This window comes from Carassius auratus, unplaced genomic scaffold (genome assembly GCF_003368295.1).
Source record: "Carassius auratus strain Wakin unplaced genomic scaffold, ASM336829v1 scaf_tig00017499, whole genome shotgun sequence".
NCBI classification, from domain to species: domain Eukaryota; kingdom Metazoa; phylum Chordata; class Actinopteri; order Cypriniformes; family Cyprinidae; genus Carassius; species Carassius auratus.
The window spans coordinates 498604-522479 of record NW_020524791.1 but is presented as its reverse complement, the minus strand read 5'-3'; the positions used below and the strand labels follow the sequence as shown (position 1 = coordinate 522479).

General features: G+C 40.1%; 1 protein-coding gene across 1 annotated transcript in view; it reads right to left on the bottom strand.

The window, feature by feature from the left end:
• The window catches only part of LOC113075701 (NLR family CARD domain-containing protein 3-like), a gene marked incomplete at its 3' end in the record, with an annotated part of 35769 nt that overhangs the window by 3370 nt on the left and 8523 nt on the right, over positions 1–23876 (bottom strand). The window contains exons 5-7 of the mRNA XM_026248382.1: positions 23572–23745; positions 17148–17321; positions 14048–14221 (exon numbers count right to left, since the gene is read on the bottom strand). Of these exons, the coding sequence (XP_026104167.1) occupies positions 14048–14221; positions 17148–17321; positions 23572–23745 (522 nt within the window). The remainder of the gene's footprint in view (positions 1–14047; positions 14222–17147; positions 17322–23571; positions 23746–23876) is intronic.

The following is a 23876-nucleotide window of genomic DNA, read 5'->3' as shown; positions in this document are numbered from 1 at the left end:
CTTTAACTCTTGAACAGAGCCTGAATTATGGAGTAATGAAAAATGCTGTGTTGCGCGCTTATGAACTGGTTCCTGAGGCATACAGACAGAAATTTCGAAATCATGTGAAAACCCCTAGTCAAACATTCGTTGAATTTGCAAGAGACAAAGCCAATTTGTTTGAGAAGTGGTGCACTGCAAATAAAGTTGATACGTTTGAGCAGTTAAAAGAGTTAGTATTGTTGGAAGAGTTCAAGAATTGTCTACCTGAGAAAATCGTCATATACTTGAATGAACAAAAAGTGTCTTCGCTTTCTGAAGCCGCTGTTTTTGCGGATGAGTTTGTGCTTACTCATAAAGTAGTGTTTTCATCGCCCACAAAGCGTTGTTTTTCTGATCGTGTCCGTAATTCTAAAGATTCCCCTGCAGTTCCAAAGAATGCTTCAAGTGCTTTAAATATAGAGAATCGTGAATGTTTTTACTGTCATGAGGTGGGACACCTCATCGCTACCTGTCCCAGTCTGAAACGCAAAGCTAACAAGAAAAATGCTTATAAAAGTGTTGCTTTAGTTGAGCGACCCATTTTCTCTCCCGAGCCGGAGATTCTAGATACAATTACTGAATCTGCATTTAAGCCATTTATTTTTGATGGAGTAGTGTCGTTTAGCGAAACAGACTCTGAAACAAAAAGTGTTCGCATCCTTCGTGATACTGGTGCCTCTCAGTCCATAATCTTAGAGAGTGTGCTCCCATTTTCAGAACAATCAAGCTGTGGTTCCAGTGTACTAGTGCAAGGCATTGACCTCTCTGTAGTTAAAATTCCTTTACACAATGTCTATTTGCATTCTGGAATTATTTCTGGTGAAGTTAAACTGGCAGTTCGGGCTGAGTTACCTGTTAAAGGTGTTGCGCTCATACTAGGGAATGACCTAGCAGGTAACAAAGTTTTTTGTTTGCCTGAAGTTATAGATGTTCCTGATGTTCATGAAGAAGATGCTTTACAGGAAGAGTTTCCTGATGTGTTTAGTACATGTGTGGTGACCCGAGCTCAAGCTCAAAAACTAAAAGACACTGTAGATCTGTCAAAAACCTTTTTGTGTGCTGACAATACTGCTGAGACAGAGGAAAAAGAAAATTCAGCTGAAGTACAGATCTGTGAACTTCCTAATGTTGATTTGCCATTTGGAAAAACAATGTTAATTGAGGCACAACGTGCCGATCAAACTCTGTGTCCCTGTGTTGCAGCTGCTGTCGAGCTGAATGTTTTGCCAGAGCATCCAGTTGCCTACTTCTTTGACGGTGGCGTCCTTATGTGTAAGTGGTCTCCACGTCATGTCACTGATGATTGGGGTACAGTTTTTCAAGTTGTCGTCCCAAAACCCTTTCGAGAGCAAGTTTTGAGTGTAGCACATGACCATGAACTCTCTGGCCACGTAGGTGTTCGAAAAGCTTATGATAGTTTGTTGAAACATTTCTTTTGGCCTTCAATGAAATCGGACGTTTCAAAATACTGCAAATCTTGTCATGCATGTCAGTTATCTGGCAAGCCGAATCAAAGTATTCCCCTGGCCCCCTTGAAGCCGATACCAGCTATTGGTGAACCATTTGAGCGCATTTTGATTGATTGTGTTGGGCCATTGCCCAAAACTAAATCGGGAAATTCCTACTTGTTAACGCTGATGTGTGCATCGACCAGGTATCCCGAAGCGATACCTCTGCGTTCACTTAAAGCTCATGGAATAGTCAAAGTGATCGTCAAATTCTGCACTACTTTTGGAGTGCCTAAATATATACAATCTGATCAAGGAACTAATTTCATGTCTAAAGTGTTTGCCAAAGTAATACAAAAATTAAACATCAAACATCAGGTATCAAGTGCGTATCACCCTCAGTCCCAAAGTGCCATAGAGCGATTTCATCAAACTCTTAAATCCATGCTACGAACCTTTTGTGTTGAAAAACAAAAAGAATTGGATGAGGAAATCCCACTGTTGTTATTTGCGGTTCGTACCACGACTCAAGCTTCCCTTGGTTTCAGTCCTTCAGAATTGATCTTTGGGCACACTGTGCGTGGTCCCTTGAAGATTTTACAGGAGCAAATTCTTTTGTCTGGCCACTCCTCCCCCACTAAGAACGTTTTAGATTATATTAGTTCATTTCGTGAAAAACTGCATAAGTTGTGGAAACTGGCAAAATGCTCACTTGGTTCTGTACAAGACCAAATGAAGGCTCGATATGATCAAAAAGCTGTCCAACGCTCCTTCCAAATTAGTGATAAAGTTCTCATTTTGCTTCCTGTGGCTGGTTCAGCGCTTCAAGCTAAATTTACCGGTCCCTATGAGATTAAAGAGAAACTGAGTGACACTGATTATGTTATTTACACCCCCGATCATAGACGAAAATCACGTGTCTGTCACATTAATATGCTGAAGGCATATGTGGCACGATCCGACTCTGAGATTAAGAACCCTGTCCTTACTGTTGCTCCAGTAGCTGTACCACCCTCTGAATATTCTCCGGAAATTGATGGGTTGAAGATGAATAGTGCCACCTTTACCTCTGCTCGATTTTCCAATTCAGAAACTCTATCAAACCTTTCAGCAAAGTTGTCCCACTTATCCATGTCTGCCCAGGCTGATATCAAAAGTATGATTAAGAGATATCCGACTTTGTTCAGTGATTTCCCCACCACTACACAAGTATTAACACACGACATTGATGTCTGTTCACATGCACCCATCAAACAACGGCCTTATCGCGTGAATCCGCTCAAGAAAGAATTGATGATGCAAGAAACCCAGTATCTACTTGACCATAACTTGGCAGTTCCTAGTTTTAGCCCGTGGTGTTCTCCATGTCTTCTTGTCCCCAAACCAGATGGTACTTCCAGGTTCTGTACAGATTACAGAAAAGTTAATGCATTAACCAAAGCTGATTCCTACCCTATGCCACGCATGGAAGATTGTGTAGACCGGGTGGGTAATGCTAAATTTGTAACAAAACTTGACCTACTAAAAGGTTATTGGCAAGTGCCGCTCACTGAGCGTGCATCTGAAATATCTGCCTTTGCCACCCCTGATGTCTTCTTACAATATCAGGTTATGCCTTTTGGCCTTCGAAATGCGGGAGCTACCTTTCAACGATTAATGTCTCCGGTATTATCTAACGTGTCTCAGTGTGAAGCTTATTTAGATGATGTTGTTTGCTATGCTGACACTTGGGAAGATCATCTTAAAACCATAGATGAAGTCTTCAAACGTCTCTCTGATGCAAATCTTACTGTGAATCTAACAAAATGTGAATTTGGTTGTGCTACGGTCACATATCTAGGTAAAGAAGTCAGTAGTGGTCAAGTTCGTCCCCTACACTCAAAGATCCAGGCTATCCATGATTTTCCAGTCCCAAAGACTAGGAGGGAGCTTCGGCGATTTCTCGGTATGACAGGTTATTACCGCTGTTTTTGTAAGAATTTTTCTGTTGTTGCCAATCCTCTCACAGGATTACTCCGTAAAGCGGCTTTGTTTAAGTGGACTCCTGAATGTCAGTGTGCTTTTGAAGCTCTGAAAACTCTGCTCTGTAGTGCCCCCGTACTGGTTGCCCCTCATTTTGGAAAACCATTCCTGTTAGAAGTCGATGCCAGTGGTACAGGCGTCGGTGCTGTTTTATTGCAGACCGGAGAAGATGGTTTGAATCATCCAATCAGTTTCTTTTCAAAAAAGTTCCTCCAACATCAACTGAACTACAGTACTATAGAAAAAGAAGCCCTTGCCTTAATCCTTGCCTTGCAACACTTTGAAGTGTATATTGGTTCAAGTGTACAGCCTATTACTGTTTTTACTGATCATAACCCACTTACCTTTCTGCAACAAATGTCTAATGCTAATCATCGTTTAATGCGGTGGTCTCTGATCTGTCAAGGTTATAACTTGAAAATATATCACAAAAAAGGAATTGAAAATGTCATTGCCGACTCGCTCTCCCGTGTTAATCAGTAAAACAATGTATGTTTTATTTTAAGGATGGGGGTGTTATGTCCTTTAAAATATGCTATGCGTCTGTGAACTCTTTGTATGTGTTTTTCTTTTTCTGCTCGTTTGTGTAGATGTGTTTGTGTTCCAGGTGGATGTGGCCTCTGTTAACCAGCTGAAGATGTTGATTGGTCCAACTATACACATGAACCAGATATAAGGACCGCCCCAAACACTCTTCTAGGCCTTTTGAGCCTTGTTGACTGCTTTCTGGTTTCGTTAGCATTCTAAAGTTTTGTATGCTATTGTTTGTATCTTTGTCGTTTGGTAGTGAGTGTTATATCAGAGAGATATAATTCTGTGTAGTAAATCTGTTAAGTGTCTGTCATTGTTAGTTCATATGCTGGATCTCCTGTTTCTCTGAACATTGCCTGTTTTTGACTACGATTTGGATTCTGATTCTGCTTTCTGTACGCCTGGAAACTTTTGTAAATAACTTTGTAAATATTTCTGTTAATTATATTTTGCCACACTAAGGGATGTAGGGGGTTAGACGCCATTTTATTTATATGTATCTTTTTCTCACTTTGTTTATGGTTAAGGGAGGTAGGTAAGTTGGTCTGTATTTTTGTTTTCTTTATTTCCATTTGAGGTTATTTAGTTTCAAAGCAAAGTTTGTTTTGTTTGTTGTTTTGGCCTTGTGTACCCCTGAAAAGATTCCCGTTAAAAGAAAATAAAATAGCTTTCTTTGGCATCTTTCTGGTGTGAAGTCTTTTCTGTTATGGCTATCCCCTAGAGGTCGTAACAACTTCAGCAAAAATAGGAGACGTAGAGTTGGTAATGTTATCACTTTGAATAATTTTAGGTATCCCGAAAATAGATATAAACTGAGTGAAGCCTTGACAAATGCTTTGGTGGTAATTCGTCGGATAGCACAAGCTGCTGGATAACGAGTTGCCTGACACATAATGGTCAACAGATATGCACTCCCCAATTTTGATGGAGGCAAGGTTCCCACACAATCAATTATTAAGTGCTCAAACAGTTTGCTTGTAACAACTATGGAACTCAAAGGCACTGGTTTCAGCAACTGATTTGGCTTCCCAGTCATCTGGCACATGTGACACATTCTGATGAAAGACGATATATCCTTTTTCAAACGTGGCCAATAAAACTGTCAAAAAATTTGGTCATAGATCTTTTTTACTCCTAAATGTCCAGCCACTTCACCATGTGCATGTTGTAATACTACGTCTCAAAATAGTTTCGGCACCACCACTTGAATTATACACTCGTCTGGTAAAATCTTTTTACAGGGAACGTACTTCCTTAGAAGCACCTCATCTTGGATAAAAAATCCACTCACAGCACTTCTTACCTCCTGAGGCGAAATAAGAGCCTCAAACAACTTATGCAACTCAGGGTCCTCCAGCTGCGCATCTATCAACTCCCTATGAAAAATGGGTGAAAGGGTGGCTTAACCAGGCACAACATATTTTGACACCGATTTCACAAATGACATCTCACAACTCCTTGCACGAGTCACAACACCAGCTGTAAATACTTCAGGAACTTTTTCATGCAAATCGGAGTCCTCAGAGACTGGAATAAGTACTACCTCAGGAGGTGGGATCACCTCTCGCCAGACTCTACCTCTAGCCAAATTGTTACCCAGGATGACAGTAACCCCATCCACTGGCAAAGACAGATGAATTCCCAAAGATACATCTACACAAATCAGGTCGGAAGTCAAGTGTACTCTATGTAGAAGAACAAAAAGAGAGTTTAATCCAATTCCCTTCACTTGACACCTGAGAAAAGGGCAGAACAGATTCAAGAATAAAACGGTACAAAGTTATTCATGGCTACTAATATGGAATCACATACTTCCTCTCCCACCTTTAAGGAAGTAGCGATCATTGGTAATTTTGGTAACATCAGTCACTAACACAGGACTAATATGCTATATTATTTTTTTTTCCCAACTTCCACTTAGCAGCCAAAACTGGGCACTTATTTTTCCAATGGCCCAGATTAAAAAAATAATTACAATCTAATTCTCTGTCAGATTTAATTTGACCACTGTTCTCGGATTTTGAAGGATAAGTCTGTTCAAATATCTTTGCTCCAACTCAGTTTTCATTAAAGTTTTCTGACCTGACCTGTCTTCTCTGTACACCTTTCTATGTGTTAATACATAACCATCTGCCAAAAATGCAGCTTCCATTGCGTCTTTTGGCATCTTTTCATTTATGTATGTAGCAATATCATCGGACAAAATATTTTTAAACTGTTCTTAAATGACCAATTCACGCAGCGTTTCAAAGTCATTAATAGCGGACGCAACACACCAACAATGAAAATAAGAAACTAGATCTCTTACCACCAAAGAGTGAGTTTGACAATCACCTTTTCTCCAGCTTTGAAATAGCTGGCGATAGGCTTCAGGAACCAGTTTGTAGGCCTTCAAAATAGCCACTTTTACCTTGTCATAATCCCTTTTGTTCTCCATTGTGAGCGCTGCATATGCCTCCTGTGCCTTGCCTGTTATTACTGTTTGAAGCATGACAATTCAGATTGTGACGAGTCCCTCGTTACTTCCACTTAGACCGGTCAGTGGGTGTGGTTGGAAGGCTCGTCAACGGAATTGTGTACACCTGTTCCTTCCCTATATAGTTTCAGCTCTGTTTGGTGTGGAGTGTGAACTCCCGGTTGTTTGGTTTTGCTTTGGCTATTTTGAGGTTATGATTAGTTTAACTCTGTTCTGTTGGATGCTTGGAGCATTCGTTTGTTTGAAGGAATCGTGTTTTGGTTTGTTGATTTCTTATTTTATGTTCTTTATTTATATTAATAAATATCTTTGTTGCAACATACCAACCTGACTATGTCCTCCTTCCCATTTGTCACGGCTTTGAGCCGGTCGTGACAAATGTGGGGGCTCGTCCTTAAATTTAAGTGATTTGTTTGGTAAAAATATTACTCAGTTTTATTGATTTGATGATTGATTTGTTAAATTAATATTTCTATTTGCTCTTTTGGTAATGTTTAATATTTGGTTCTACATATTCTGGAAGATATAGTGGTTTGTTGGTTTGTTTGTTTTGTTGCTCTGCGGGAGTTCAGGTTTGGTAAGTATTGGCTACTCTTTGTATATATTTAGAGGGGAAGTTTATTATTGGATTTGCTTTTCCCTGGTTAGGCTTAGCGGGGTATCCTTAACGGGATACTCTGATCTTTTTTTATTTTAGTTTATTTTTTTTGTACGGTGAAAGCAGTCAGAGCAGTTGTCTCGGGAACACATCCGTGTTTTGTGGTAGTGACTTGTTAATGGGTTGCTATTGCGAACACTGGTTTATGGTGTATAAGAACCCACTGCAAGTAACTGTATGAAGATTAGGGATGAGTTTATGTAGTTTTGAAGTTTAGTTAGAGGGAATTGCTTATCCAAATTCTACCCCTCAAATATGTTTGGAAAAACTAAGTAGTCAATTTGTTGTTTGACCATGGCCTCAAAAATTGGGCAGTTTATTAGTGCTCCATCTGAAAGTTTGTTGAATAATTTAACTAAGGATCAATTGGTAGAACTTGCAGGTCACTATGAAATTAACTTGGTAAGCCAAGATAAATGTTTAAAAGAGAAAATTAAATTCTTGATAAAAACGGAACTAATTGAACGTGGAATTTTAGACCCTCCGTCTCCAGAAGGTGCTTCAGATTTTGTTGATGGCGTCTACAATGTCTCATTTAATGTTTGAGCAACAACAACTCTTGTTAATTCAGAATGAGATGAAAGGGAAGATGTTAGAAGCGCAAAATCGCGTGGAGATGTCTAAAATTCAATTACAACGACAGAAACTTTATCTTGAACGTTTTCGTTTAGATCTGATAAGGGAAGGAAAACTTGTGGTAATGGGAGGTGTAGACCGTGACTCGACTTCGTGTAAATTTGATGTAGTGACTAATATGAGATTGATCCCTAGGTTTGACGAGAAAGATGTCGAACGCTTCCTTTTGTTGTTTGAGCGTGTGGCAGATTAGATAATTTGAAGGACTTGATGTTGCTTGAACAGTTTAAAAACTCAGTTTCACAAAGAGTAGCAACATATATCAGTGAGGAAAAAACCCCCCACCGCATATGAGGCAGCCATAATGGCTGATGATTTTTTTCTGATTCATAAAACCTCTTTTGGATAAAGTGTTCAGAAAGAATCTTATGATCCTAGCAGGTCTTCTAAAATTGTGCGTGCTTCATCTCATCAACTACATAGTTTCTCTGTTGGAGAGAAAGACAGAGAAAACCAGTGTTATTATTGCCGTGCGTTTGGTCACTGGAAGAATGAGTGTCCGTCTTTAAAAGCAAAAGATGTTGCTAAAGCTTTCTGAAGATGGCATTGATCACCCAGTTGGATTTTTTTTTTTTTAGAAAGTTTAGTGCTTACCAACTTAATAATTCTGTGATTTGAGAAGGAAGCACTGGCTCTCATTTGGGCTTTGCAACACTTTGAAGTTATGTGGGTTCATCTGTGGGACCTCTGGTGGTTTTTACTGATCATAACCCATTAGTTTTTCTTCATTCATTACAGAACCCTAACCAAAGGTTAATGAGGTGGTGTTTGTTTTTACAGGGATACCTGTTGGACATTCGCCATATTAAAGGCACAGAGAACACAACTGCTGATGCTTTATCACATATTCATATAGTCTAATATTATAGGATTTGTCCTATTTCCTTGTCTTTATCTCTATTCTTTTCTTAAATTGCTTCCTAGGCGCCAGGTTGCTGGAAGGAGTTGGAGAGCTAAGACTGCTGGAGTTTTGCGATCTGGATTGAATTTTGTTTTTTTGATCTGAAGCTTTGTGGAGTTATGATTTGTGTAAACTACTTTGTTCCTTTTTTTTAGGGGGGGGTGTGTGACAAGTCCCTCGTTACTTCCACTTAGACCGGTCAGTGGGTGTGGTTGGAAGGCTCGTCAACGGAATTGTGTACACCTGTTCCTTCCCTATATAGTTTCAGCTCTGTTTGGTGTGGAGTGTGAACTCCCGGTTGTTTGGTTTTGCTTTTGGCTATTTTGAGGTTATGATTAGTTTAACTCGGTTCTGTTGGATGCTTGGAGCATTCGTTTGTTTGAAGGAATCGTGTTTTGGTTTGTTGATTTCTTATTTTATGTTCTTTTATTTATATTAATAAATATCTTTGTTGCAACATACCAACCTGACTATGTCCTCCTTCCCATTTGTCACGGCTTTGAGCCGGTCGTGACAAGATAGACCTCTGCCAATTTCTTTCTTCGGACATAGTCTCAAACAGAGAGAAAAAAAAATATCAGGGTCATGATCATTACATTTGGGAAGCGGTCTTAGATTACTTGCCAAGTCAAACCCTTCAGATAAACCTAAACCTCTCCCCCCGGCATCTGATATTTTTCCTTCCTTTACTAGTCTCAACCACTCCACCTGCAGCTTCTCCGCGTCTATTTAAATTATTTTCAAAATCAAGCTCACTTTGTCTACGCTCATTTCTCAGTCTTTCAATCTCCAATTCATACTGTTTAGTTTCTTTATTCAGCTCTTTATCATGAAGTTGCTGCATTTGTAAAATCTCTTTTTTTTTCCTCAAAAGATAACCCGGAAAAAAATATCTAAAGCACCTTTACGCATCAATCCCGCTTTTTCTCCGTGGAGAAGACACCATAAGGTTATTTTTACATTACCAATTTTTCACAACAGAAAATAGTTCCTTTATCCGTGCTTTCTTATCTATAACTTCTCCTCTGAAGGATTTTTTTCAAAATTCTTTTATCGACGCCATTCTATTCTCAAAAAATATTACAGAACGAAAAGCAAGTGCATTTACTTCCCTTTCGGAAACAAAACAGGTGAAACAATTGTCCCCCCCTCCAAAAAAAAAAACTGCCTACCAACCAATCTTAACTGACTTCATGCAACTTTCAAGAGCAAGGCAACTTTAACCCTCTGGAGTCTAAGGGTATTTTTGGGGCCTTGAGAAGTTTTGTCATGCCCTGACATTTGTGCTTTTTTCAGTTTCTTATAAATATCTAAATGGGTAAAGTCTAATATCACTGTAATCAGCACAAACTGGGCTATAATAATATGTGAAATGCATGCATGTACATGATTGTATTTTTGAGAAAAAAAATGTTATGCATGGTTAGTGAAAAACTAAAAATGTTAAATCACTTGAATAAGGCAATAAAACACATACATAAAATTGGTTGCCGGAAAAGTTGAGAACTGGAGCTTGTAGCCTAGAATTTTTCTTTCTGAATGATGTGAAAATCATCTTGTTTACTCACTCACAGAAAACAATATATTGATTTAAATTTTCTAAAACACTTTTTGTGGGTAAAAGTCATATGCGAGTAGGCGTCAACTATCATGAATATCATTGTGATTTACACCTGAGAAGACAAAGGCCTGCATAATGAGCTGCATAATGAGCCTCTCATTCAACTGTGCCACTCTGAGGGCAAATTTTTTGGCATCCTTTCTCTAGTCACACAATCCTTCAGAAATCCTTTTAACAATCTTATTTTCTATCAAATAAACCCCATTTATTATCATTATTATTATTATTATTAATGTTGAAAAGAGCTGATAATATTTTTCAGGTTTTTTTTAGGGGGAATAAATCGAAAGAACTGCATTGTTTTTACATTTGTTAGAGTTATCTCTATTTGTCACATTTATATTATTTACATCAAGCTTTTGAATGGTATAGTATTGTATACTGTTATTGAAACTTCATAATGTTTCACTTGATTATACATTTAGTCAGGAATTATAGTTTGGAAAAAGTATTTGGAAAAAGTCTAACTAGTAAAATGTTTACACGTTATGTGAAAACTAGTACAAATAAATAAAAAGAGACTTACTCATGTTTATGATCTCTGCTGAATAAAGCGCTTCATTCTTTTTTCTGAGGAAATCCATTTCTCAAATCCTCAACCACATCACATCTTTTTGGGGTGAATTATGTCTTATTCCTCTCATCGCGAAGCAAACAGTAAAATAAAATAAAAACTTGAAGAATAGTCTCGCTGCTTTTTCTTCTGTGTGGGCGTATTCAAGCCGCGCGCTTCAGTTTGGATCTGAATAGCGCGTTAAGCGTGGGGGCGTGGTCACATTAGATATAATGAGCGGAGATATGAAAAACAGACATTGCGTTGTTTTCATATGGATTACTTTATCTCAGAATATTTGTTTTCGGCAGCACTTATTTAGTTTAAAAGTAGACATTCCAGGCTTTCTATAGATATCTCTCTCATGTCTCTTCGTTGAGTATACACGGAGTTACAGTTCATTTTAATGAAATGTTTGTACATGACGATCAGCGGAGATAAAGACTGTAGACAGCGCACCTTGTTTGTTATCTTTATTTTATAAGTGCACAAAGGTTTTTTGTTATTATGTCTGTATCCAAAAAAAACTAGACCCTTTACAGATTCGATAGATGTATTGCTCTTATCTGTACGATTAAAACTGAGAGTGTAATTTAAGTTCTTTTCAGGGTTATCAGGTGAAAATGACTCAAAACGCATATATGCGTTAATCGACTCGAAAGGGTTAAACACCAAGATACCAATGATTTAAAAATTGAACAAACAGCTCAATCCAAAACCACTGCGGAAAAGCCTGCACAAAAATAAAAAAGGCAAAATAATAAACCAATGCTAAGCATTGCTAATTCCTATCTGAGAGAAAATGAACAATGTATCACCTGAAAAAAAAATGCAATTACCTTTAATGACTAATTTCGGACTCACAAGATGGTTTAAATACAATATCGATATACGTGTCTCAAAACAACGTGCATACCGATAGCTCCAGATTTTATTTGTTTTTCTCCAATCGAAATCATACCAAATATGAACCAAATTTCATCCTGTGATGTAATTTCGTTTTAGGACGAGCCCCCATTTGTTCCGACCTCTTCTAAGTTGCAACAAAATAAGGGAGGCACCACACACCACAGCTAATTAATAAATGGATTTATTAATCTGTATGACAGAACATCATTAAGATCTGTGTAAATAGAGGTGGGTGCAAATGTATATGAAAATCAGCAGTACAACCATCCCATAGGAGATGGATCAAAGGGCGCCGGTGATCTCCCAAATCCCTCAGATTTCATGAGTTCTCCGAGCTGCTTCCAAAACAGCTAATTAAAACCTGTTAGCCTGCACCAGAACGCCCACGTCCTCAAAGCCTCTCCACTCGCACGTGTCAGTGATTATGAATAGATTAAATGAAACAGGACAAATTTAATCTTGACAAACTATGTATCATTATAAAGATCTAAGCCTCAAGCATCGACGACAGATCGCTGTTTTTCAATGGAAAGCTTATAAAGACTGTATTTGCTACATTTGTGTAAGCAGTACACATAAAAAAATAAGCAATGAAAATGCTGTACATACCAGATCCATCGTAATAAGTCATAAACACATCCACAGCTGTAAATCCCAGTTTAGTAAGAAAGGTAAGGGTCCACTGAACGACATCTCATGAAGCACGTTTAGTCCAACGAAGCAATAATGTTGTAATATGGATCATAATTCCTTTATTTACTTTCAGTTCTTCAGTGACAGAATTGTTTGCGTCCATTATGGAATAACTCACTGTCGGAAACTGCGTCTTGGTAGTAAAAACATGGCATGGTTTTGCAGCGTACAGTGTCACAAACAGAATGAGGCGATCCACCGGAAAAAAGAATGAATGAAAAATAGGCAGAAGATAGTTTATTTGAATTTGGCGCTCCCTCCTGAGGGCTAGTGACCCGCTCTGATGCACCTGTCAGCTGATGGAGGCGGAACTTACAACGATCGCTTTTGTCTTTGTTTCTTTTTAATTTTTGACAGTTTTTATATACGTGAGAGTGTGTTTTATGTTGAATGTGAATGTATCTGCATGATTACCATCTGTTTGAGTGCAAATCAGCCCAAATCAGCTCGCTATTACTGAATTATCATGGCTATCAAAGTGAACGCGTCTATATGAATAGAGAGAGTGGATTATTTACTTTGGCACATTTGTGTTACTACCATCTGTATAAGTGCTGATGTGCTGATGGCCACTTATATAGATGGTAATAACACAAATGTGCCAAAGTAAATAATCTACTCTCTCTATTCATATAGATCGTAATTCATTGTAAAATATGCATTTGTAGCAATCTCAGGAAGTTCTGTAATTGGCAAACAAAGTTAAATCTTTTTTAAATTTTTCTTATTTTTCTTACTCAAATTATTCTTATTGTATTTTTCTAGTGCTCAAATAAATCACTTATATGATGTCTAATTTTCTGTCTAGTGTTTTATAATTGAAAAAAAAACTATGCAGTGGTATGTTTACTGACTAAATAGTTTGTAGAAGCCTTCAATACTATTGGGAAATATATTTTCTCATATTTGGGGGGTGGGGGGTGTAGACATAGTCTCATAAAAATATTTGCAGGAGTCTCATTTTTCATTACATTTTATTCGCGGAACGCGGAAGATTAGTATTACCTGTGACCTCCAGTCATTTGTAATAATCGTGGAGGTTGTCTGTGATCTTAAGCCCGTGTGAATTGGTCATATCTGTGATTTGTAAAGTAAAAATTCCCCCATATATGACCTCTCATATTTCACCGAACACTGAGGTCCTGTGATAATATCAGTCACGTGTGAATCAGCATCTCTGTGATTTGGCCGGTCGCGTATTATTTTTCAAGGTTTTTGTTTCCTGTGCACCTGTGCTTTTTATCAATCTTTTTGAAGAACAGAGCTGTGTTGGGGTGTTTTAATGTTATTTTGGGTGCTGTCATATCACTATACTACACCACACAACTATACAATTTGCAGAAAGAGAAATCTAAAAAGTTTGAGGTTAATGTGTTTCAAATAAATCAAGTAAAGCTTGATATATTATTTTAACCTGGTGAAATATAAATGAGACAGGGCACGAAACTATATTAGTTTATTTATTTTCAATTAACTGACAGGAAACTTTCATTATGACACCGTTTTGGTTTTCATTTTGTTCATAATCAACAAAAGAGCAACATTTAGGAGGATGCTGACAAATTTATATCAACTTACCACAGTGTTTCCAGTTTACAGCGAGGATCCTTCAGTAGATCAGAGAGCAGCTTCACTCCTGATGCTCCCAGTTTATTTACAGACAGATTCAGATCTCTCAGGTGTGAGGGGTTAGATCTCAGAGCTGAAGCCAGAGCAGCACAACCTTCATCTGTGACTTCACAATCCTTCAACCTGTAGAAAACAATGACACTCTTCGGTCTCTCAGTTCAGGATCTACAGCTCAGATCAACAGCAGCTTCACAACCAGAAATAAACCACAACATGATTAACAGATCCAGTCTGAAGCCTTGGCAACTTTCATGCAGTTTTTATATTAAAGACAAAAAATGTTGTCATATAAATGTTCTAAAATGTATGTTAAAGACTGTGTGCATTGATCATACAGGGCTCCAAACTGCGACTAAAATGTTCGCATTTGCGACCATAAATATTAAAATGCGAGTGAAGCTATGTATTTACATGTTATCTCTTAAAAATTGCATGTAATGGATTTTTTCCTGATTGTTTTGCATTCACATCTTTTGTTATGTTCGCGCATTGAGTGAATGTGGATCAAAGTTTTAGTGGGAAAAGAGTTTTAAACAGTCCTCATCTGCCACGCAGCAGTGCTGACACACACCTGACAAACGTGTGAGAGAAAGAAATGATGGAGACTTGAAGAGAAAGTGCAGAAAAACAGCGTCTATTTCGTTCATAACTTGAACAAACTACAACAGGTAAAGCTGTCGTCTGTGTGGATATTGGCAATATAGTTAACAGTTCTCGTTTATAATCATAAGGCTTCTTCTTAACAAGATCTTAGTCCATGCTGTGTTTTGTTAATGCATGAACTTAATTATTTGAAGTGCACTTGCTGTCCAGTAATCGCATAAAGCTTTGTGCTTTGTTACTTTTTAATTTACAAAGTATCAGCTTTAAAATTATTCCAAATTCATAACAAAATTCAAACAATAAATAAAGTTTTAAGGGGCCGTTCACATATCGCGCCTAAAAACGTGTGGAAAACGCCAGACGCACCGCTTTCTGATTTTTTTCCAAAAGCCTTCGGGCTCTTGCGCTCCCGAGGCGTCTTACGAAATTTAACCATGGTTTTACTACAAATAAAACCAAAAAACCATGGTTACTATAGTTAATCCATGGTAACCACAAATTAACCATGGTTTTGCTAAATTAACCATAGTATAACCATGGTATTTGTAGTAAATCTGTGGTTATACAAATGGTAGTCAACATGCCAAAAAAACATGGGTTACTACAGTTTTACTATAATAAAACCATGGTTATTTTTCGTAAGCAACCATGACCTGCTCTCTCCATGAAGACGTGTAAATTTCAGCAAAGGATAAATGGATTTGCAGCACAAAAAAAATCGCTTGCAGTAGCTTTGTTACTAAATTTATTTAAAAATGGCTATCCATATACAGCTATGATCAGCTGTTCCTTCATCTTGGCTGAACTTTCAACGTTTGTACTGGAAAGGATGAAGCTGATTGGTTGGTTCTTGTCACATGACCTGTGGTGCGCTTGCGGGATTCGGAAAAGTTGAGATGTTTTTAACTCGATGTGGTGCGGGCGTGCCTGGAAAAAAACGAGCGCATCGCTTCCATTTTGAGCACGCACGCATACCGCGCGCCTACATTTGAAATAACACACAATAGCGCACAAAAGACAGGCGCGATCGCGAGTAGTGCCTCAGTTCAAGCAGCACGTGAACCTATCATACCTTGCTCTTTACTACTAGAGTACATAATGAACGTGAATTAACATCAAAAGGTAGGCTATTTTATAAGAGATTCTACAGTACAACACTTTCAAACTGCGGAAAATGTGTAAAGCTTGTAAACATTGCAACGTTATATTAACCTCAGTAACCTCGGTGTCCATCATCAGTCAGATAGAAAAATAACAATAAAGAGGAGTATTTTGCTATATTTATGAGCTATTGAATTTTAACATTTTTACTTAACCTGTTGTCTACATGATTCAACTCCTCCTATAAAATTTAATTTTACTAATTAAGAAAAACAGACTGAAAGTGTGAAAGATAAGTGTGAAAAATAAAGGAGCTTAAAAGGTTCTTCACAGAACAATTTTGGTTCCACAAAGAACCATTCAGTCATAGGCTCGTTGAAGAACAATCTATTTCTGACCTTTTCATAATCTGTTATTGTCTTCAAATTTTAAAGGTTCTTTATGAAACCATTTAGACAGGAAAAAAGGTTCTTCTATGGTATCATGAAGCACCTTTATTTTTAAGAGAGTATGACAACATTTACTGGATGCATTGAGTAGGACCCCAAACTATACTCAGGGGCCAAGTGATGCTTATGGTCTATGATATTGGTACAGATTTTGTGTAATAAACAACGCATGACTGTATATTTCAAGTTGGAAAAGACATTTTGCTCCCACTTTAAGTGAACTTTCATTCCCAGGTCATCTACAAGATGGATGAAATGCTGATAAAGTCAAGAAAAGATGAGACATAAACACGTCAGTATGATTAAAAAGTTAAAATGTAAAATAAATATTTTAAATAAAACACATAAAATATGTTTATTCTGTGGCACCTAAAAAAATCATTTGGCACCTAAGTGTTTTTCTTATAGGAGCCAATGGTTTCTTAGTCGATTTTTTTTTGTTTGGGGCCCTGTCATATCTGTGATTTGAAAAGTAAAAATTCCCCCGTATATGACCTGTCATATTTAACCGAACAGTGAGATCCTGTGATAATATCAGTCCTGTGTGAATCAGCATCTCTGTGATTTGGTGGGTTGTATATCAGTTTTCGAGGTTTTTGTTTCCTGTGCACCTTTTTATCAATCTTTGTGAAGAATGGAGCTGTGTTGGAGTGTTTTGACAGTATTTTGGGTGAAGTCATATAACTATACTACCCCACACAACTATACATTTTGCAGAAAAAGAAAGCTAAAAACTTTTCAAAAATTTTGGAAAGAATTAATGAAGATTAAAACAGCATTATTTTCAATTAACTGACAGGAAACTTTCTTTATGACACAGATTGGTTTTCATTTTTTTTAATAATCAACAAAGAAGCACAATTTTGGAAGATGCTGACAGATTTATATCATCTTACCTCAACGTCTCCAGTTTACAGCAAGGATCCTTCAGTAGATCAGAGAGCAGCTTCACTCCTGATACTCCTAGTTTATTTCCAGACAGACTCAGTCCTCTTACGTGTGAGGGGTTTGATCTCAGAGCTGAAGCCACAGCAGCACAACCTTCATCTGTGACTCCACAATCACTCAACCTGTAGAGAACAATGACACTCTTCAGTCTCTCAGCTCATATATATATATATATATATATATATATATATATATATATATATATATATACACACACACACACACATACAAACACACACACACACACACACAAACGAACAAAGGCATCGGCTAAATGAATAAATGTGTGATGTTTGATTTTGAGAAATTGATGTTTTCTGGTTCAATTGTATTCAGATCTTCAATTTTAGAGAGAAACAGCACAGATGGTCATTCACACACGGACAATATCTCTAATCACATTAACTGGTTCTTTGCATCCACATCATATATTAAAATCATGTATTACACAGCTCTGAGGAATACTGGATTCTGATTGGTCAGTCACAACATTGCTATTTCCTGATAATGACCGTTGTCAATAGCAACGCTTTATAACAGACCACTGTAAGGCTGAAAGAACCTCAGACAGGCTTATTTAATCTTCTGAGAAATGAGAGAAAACTGCAAGGAAACTTCTTTCTATCCTGTCTCTTACTTCAAACCTCTTCCTTCTGAACCATTTCCTTCCCTTCACTGATCCTTTCCTTCATCAGTATGGCTAAATGGAAAATAAAATCTACTATTGTCTTTTTTTATACAAATGCATCACATGCTATTTTGCATCTCAGTTGTCAGTTTATACATAAATGAAATCAGAGGACTACAGTATTAAACTCTTAGTGTCACAGTTGGTAAACCGCGATCTCGGGGTGTTTGCACTTTGTGGTGAAATCTGTGTGTTTCGCATCTGCACTGATTAGCTTGTGGGCATCTCCGTTAATTGTCATCAGCAACAGCTGCCACTCATAACTCATCCACTATATATTGCCTTGTCTCATGTCTTGTGTTTGTGAGATCGTTGTTACTTGTTTGATGTGGTTACCCTGTTCGTCTGGCTTTAGTGTTGTATGCGTTTGGATGTCTGTGTTTTCCCTTGAACCTCATCCACTCTCCGCACGTTCACTCAGCCACGGACACTTAATTTCGGCTCTATTCCCCGCAGTTCCTGTGCCATCCTCTCCTGCTGCCTACACGCCGTCATCATCCGGACTACTCACCTTCTCTCCACCATCATCCGGATTCCTCACCTCCTCACCACCACCATGGAGTGTCGTCTTCTCAGCATCTTTGTTTGTGTATTTGTATTTCATCTCATCACATTAAAACTGCTAACTCGCATCTGCTTCCAGACATTCCTTAATCCACCGTCACACTTAGCCTGCACCCTGACACCCTCGTCCTGAAAGCCTCTCAACTTGCACGTGTCAGTGTTTATGAATACATTAAATGAAATGGGACAAATTTAATCTTGACAAACTATGTATCATTTTAAAGATCTAAACCTCAAGCATCGACGACAGATCGCTGTTTTTCAATGGAAAGCTTATAAAGACTGTATTTGCTATATTTGTGTAAGCAGTACACATAAAAAACATGAACATTAGAAACGCTGTACATACCAGATCCATTGTAATAAAGAGTCATAAACACATCCACAGCTGTAAATCCCGGTTCAGTTAGAAAGGCAAGGATCCACTGAACGACATCTCATGAAGCATGTTTAGTCCAACGAAGAAGTAACGTTGTAATATTGATCATAATTACTTTGTTTCCGTTTCATTTCTTCAGCGACGGAACTGTTTGCGTCCGTTATGGAATAACTCACGGTCGGAAACTGCGTCTTGGTAGTAAAAAACGGCATGGTTTTGCAGCGTACAGTGTCACAAACAGAATGAGACAATCCACCGGAAAAAAGAATTAATGAAAAATAGGCGGAAGATAGTTTATTTGAATTTTGGCGCTCCCTCGTGACGCTCTCTGATGCACCTGTCAGCTCATGGAGGCGGAACTTATAGCGATCGCCTTTTTCTTTGTTTGTTTTATTTTTCAACAGTTTTTATATATGTGAGAGTGTGTTTTATGTTGAATGTGAATGTATCTGCGTGATTACCATCTGTTTGAGTACGAATCAGCCCAAATCAGCTCGCTATTACTGTATGATCAGGGCTATCAAAGTGAACGCGTCTATATGAATAGAGAGAGTGGATTATTTACTTTATGGCACATTTGTGTTATTACCATCTGTATAAGTGGCCATCAGCACTTATTTGCATCGTAATTCATTGTAAAAGCTGAATTTCTAACAATCAAAGGATTTTCTGTATTATTCTTATTTTTATTACTCAAATTATTCTTATTGTATTTTTCTAGTGCTCAAATAAATCACTTATGATTTATAAGTTTCTGTCTATCCATCCATCCATCCATCCATCCATCATCTTCCGCTTATCCGGGGCCGGGTCGCGGGGGCAACAGTCTAAGCAGAGACGCCCAGACTTCCCTCTCCCTAGCCACTTCCTCCAGCTCTTCCGGGGGGACCCCGAGGCGTTCCCAGGCCAGCCGGGAGACATAGTCCCTCCAGCGTGTCCTAGGTCTTCCCCGGGGCCTCCTCCCGGTGAGACGTGCCTGGAACACCTCCCTGGGAAGGCGTCCAGGAGGCATCCGAAATAGATGCCCGAGCCACCTCAGCTGGCTCCTCTCGATGTGGAGGAGCAACGGCTCTACTCTGAGCTCCTCCCGAGTGACCGAGCTTCTCACCCTATCTCTAAGGGAACGCCCAGCCACCCGAAGGAGAAAGCTCATTTCGGCCGCCTGTATCCGGGATCTTGTCCTTTCGGTCATGACCCACAGCTCATGACCATAGGTGAGAGTAGGAACGTAGATTGACCGGTAAATCGAGAGCTTTGCCTTACAGCTCAGCTCCTTCTTCACCACGACAGACCGGTACAGCGACCGCATTACTGCAGAAGCTGCACCGATCCGTCTGTCAATCTCACGTTCCATCCTTCCCTCACTCGTGAACAAGACTCCAAGATACCTGAACTCCTCCACTTGAGGCAGGAACTCTCCACCAACCTGAAGTGGGCAATCCACCCTTTTCCGACTGAGAACCATGGCCTCGGACTTGGAGGTGCTGATTCTCATCCCAGCCGATTCACACTCGGCTGCAAACCGTCCCAATGCACACTGAAGGTCCTGGTCTGAGGATGCCAACACGACAACATCATCCGCAAAAAGCAGCGACGAAATCGTATGGTCCCCAAACCGGACACTCTCCGGCCCTTGGCTGTGCCTAGAAATTCTGTCCATAAAAATTATGAACAGAACCGGTGACAAAGGGCAGCCCTGCCGGAGTCCAACATGCACCGGGAACAGGTCTGACTTACTGCCGGCAATGCGAACCAAGCTCTTGCTCCGGTCGTACAGGGACCGAACAGCCCTAAGTAGGGAGCCGCCGACCCCATACTCCCGGAGCACCCTCCACAGGATGTCGCGAGGAACACGGTCGAATGCCTTCTCCAAGTCCACAAAACACATGTGGACTGGTTGGGCAAACTCCCATGAACCCTCCAGCACCCTGGAAAGGGTATAGAGCTGGTCCAGTGTTCCACGACCGGGACGAAAACCACACTGTTCCTCCTGGATCCGAGGTTCCACTATCGGCCGAATTCTCCTCTCCAGTACCCTGGCATAGACTTTCCCAGGGAGGCTGAGAAGTGTGATCCCCCTATAGTTGGAACACACTCTCCGGTCCCCCTTCTTGAAAAGAGGGACCACCACCCCGGTCTGCCAGTCCAGAGGTACTGTCCCCAACCGCCATGCGATGTTGCAGAGGCGTGCCAGCCAAGACAGCCCCACAACATCCAGAGACTTGAGGTACTCGGGGCGGATCTCGTCCACCCCCGGTGCCTTGCCACCGAGGAGCTTTTTAACTACCTCGATGACTTCAGCCCGGGTGATGGACGAGTGCTCCTCCGAGTCCCCAGCCACTGCTTCCTCAACGGAACACAAGTCGGTGGGATTGAGAAGATCCTCGAAGTATTCCTTCCACCGCCCGACGATATCCCCAGTTGAGGTCAACAGGTGCCCATCTCTACTGTAAACAGTGTTGGTAGGGCACTGCTTCCCCCTCCTGAGGCGTCGAACAGTTTGCCAGAATCTCTTCGAGGCCAACCGATAGTCCTTCTCCATGGCCTCACCGAACTCCTCCCAGGCCCGAGTTTTTGCCTCCACGACTACCCGGGCTGCAGTCCGCTTGGCCTGCCGGTACCTGTCAGCTGCCTCCGGAGTCCCACAAGCCATCCAGGCCCGATAGGACTCCTTCTTCAGCTTGACAGCATCCCTTACTTCCGGTGTCCACCACCGGGTTCGGGGATTGCCGCCTCGACAGGCACCGGAGACCTTACCGCCACAGCTCCGAGCAGCCGCAGCGACAATGGAGGTGGAGAACATGGTCCACTCGGACTCAATATCTCCAGACTCCCTCGGGATCCGGTCGAAGCTCTGCCGGAGGTGGGAGTTGAAGATCTCTCTGACAGGGGGCTCGGCCAAACGTTCCCAACAGACCCTCACAGTACGTTTGGGTCTGCCGAGTCTGTCCAGCTTCCTCCCCCGCCATCGGATCCAACTCACCACCAGGTGGTGATCAGTTGACAGCTCCGCCCCTCTCTTCACCCGAGTGTCCAAGACAAATGGCCGAAGGTCTGATGACACGACCACAAAGTCGATCATCGACCTCCGGCCAAGGGTGTCCTGGTGCCACGTGCACTGATGGACACCCTTATGCTTGAACATGGTGTTCGTTATGGACAAACCGTGGTTAGCACAGAAATCCAATAACAGAACACCGCTCGGGTTCAGGTCAGGGGGGCCGTTCCTCCCAATCACGCCCCTCCAGGTGTCACTGTCACTGCCCACGTGAGCGTTGAAGTCCCCCAGTAGAACGACGGAGTCTCCAGTCGGAGCACTTTCCAGCACCCCTCCCAGAGACTCCAAGAAGGCCGGGTAGTCCGCACTGCCGTTCGGCCCGTAGGCACAAACGACAGTGAGAGACCTATCCCCAACTCGAAGGCGCAGGGAAGCGACCCTCTCGTTCACCGGGGTAAACTCCAACACATGGCGGCTGAGCTGGGGGGCTATTAGCAAACCCACTCCAGCCCTCCGCCTCTCACCATGGGCAACTCCAGAGTGGTAGAGAGTCCAGCCTCTCTCAAGAAGTGTGGTTCCAGAGCCCAAGCTGTGCGTTGAGGTGAGCCCGACTATCTCTAGTCGGTACCTCTCGACCTCCCGCACAAGCTCAGGCTCCTTCCCCGCCAACGAGGTGACATTCCACGTCCCTAAAGCCAGTTTCTGTCTAGTGTTTTATAATTGAAAAAACTATGCAGTGGTATGTTTACTGAATAAATAGTTTGTAGAAGCCTTCAATACTATTGGGAAATATATATTCTTATATTTGGGGGGTGGGGGGTCTAGACATAGTCTCAGAAAAAAATATTTGCAGGAGTCTCATTTTTCATGATATCTTATTCAGATTTTAAATAGAATCTCATGAGACATGTGGCTTTCAACCCATTACTTTTCTAGATTGTTCTAGGACTCATTTCATGTATTTTTATATCAAATAAAAAAATGTATTTAAGTGTGGTAAAAAATAAATAAAATTTAAGCACTTCAGTGTCTATAACTTTTAATATATTTGAGCATTATCAAATCTGGTTAATAAAAAGTAAAGCCCAAAGTGTCTTCTTTCCAGACACCAAAATTATGTTTGTAAAACACCGAAGTAGGAAACTGTTACAATTATAAGTTAGGTAGAGCACTTTCAGCTGTGAGTCCCATAATGGGGTAACAGGTTAATAGTATTATCATGTTGTCATGTTGATGTTGTGTGTGTGTGTGTGTGTGTGTGTGTGCATTTTGAGACTTTCCTGAAGTCTTCTTTGAACTCTCTATGTGGGTCCATCGTACTCTTTAACAAATTAGATGTGAGCTTACCATTCAATTGATCATATCCTGCTAAGAGAGCGCTAGACTCCGCTTTTAGTGAATTACTTCAAACAGAAAAGAAGCCAATCAATCAAGTCTCAAATCCACAAACACTTTACTTCACTTAATATCCCGGTGTTCATTCACCATGCTTGAATGCTTGGGCTTTAAATCCACAAATCCAATTCACATTTGTGATTCATATATACATAAATTGGGAACAATGCTTACATTAAAAAATTGTCAAAAACTTTTGAATGAAACTAATGAAGACTAAACAAAAAAAATCATCTTAAACACACTAATATCACCTAGATATTTATTTAGTTTTTTGTGTTTATTTTGTTTATTATTGACCATAGAATGAAAATGGGAGAGGACGTTAACACATTTATATAATCTTACCACAATGTCTCCAGTGTACAGTGAGTATCCTTCAGTAGATAAGAGAGCAGCTTCACTCCTGATGCTCCCAGTTTATTTCCAATCAGATCCAGTTCTCTCAGGTGTGAGGGGTTTGATCTCAGAGCTGAAGCCAGAGCAGCACAACCTTCATCTGTGACTCCACAATAACTCAACCTGTAGAGAACAATGACACTCTTCAGTCTCTCAGCCCAGGAAACACTCATATAAATGATATATGATTCCTCCTTTTAATGATTTGGTAAGAAAGTGCATGCTAAAGTGCTAAATGTGATCATGTTTTATCA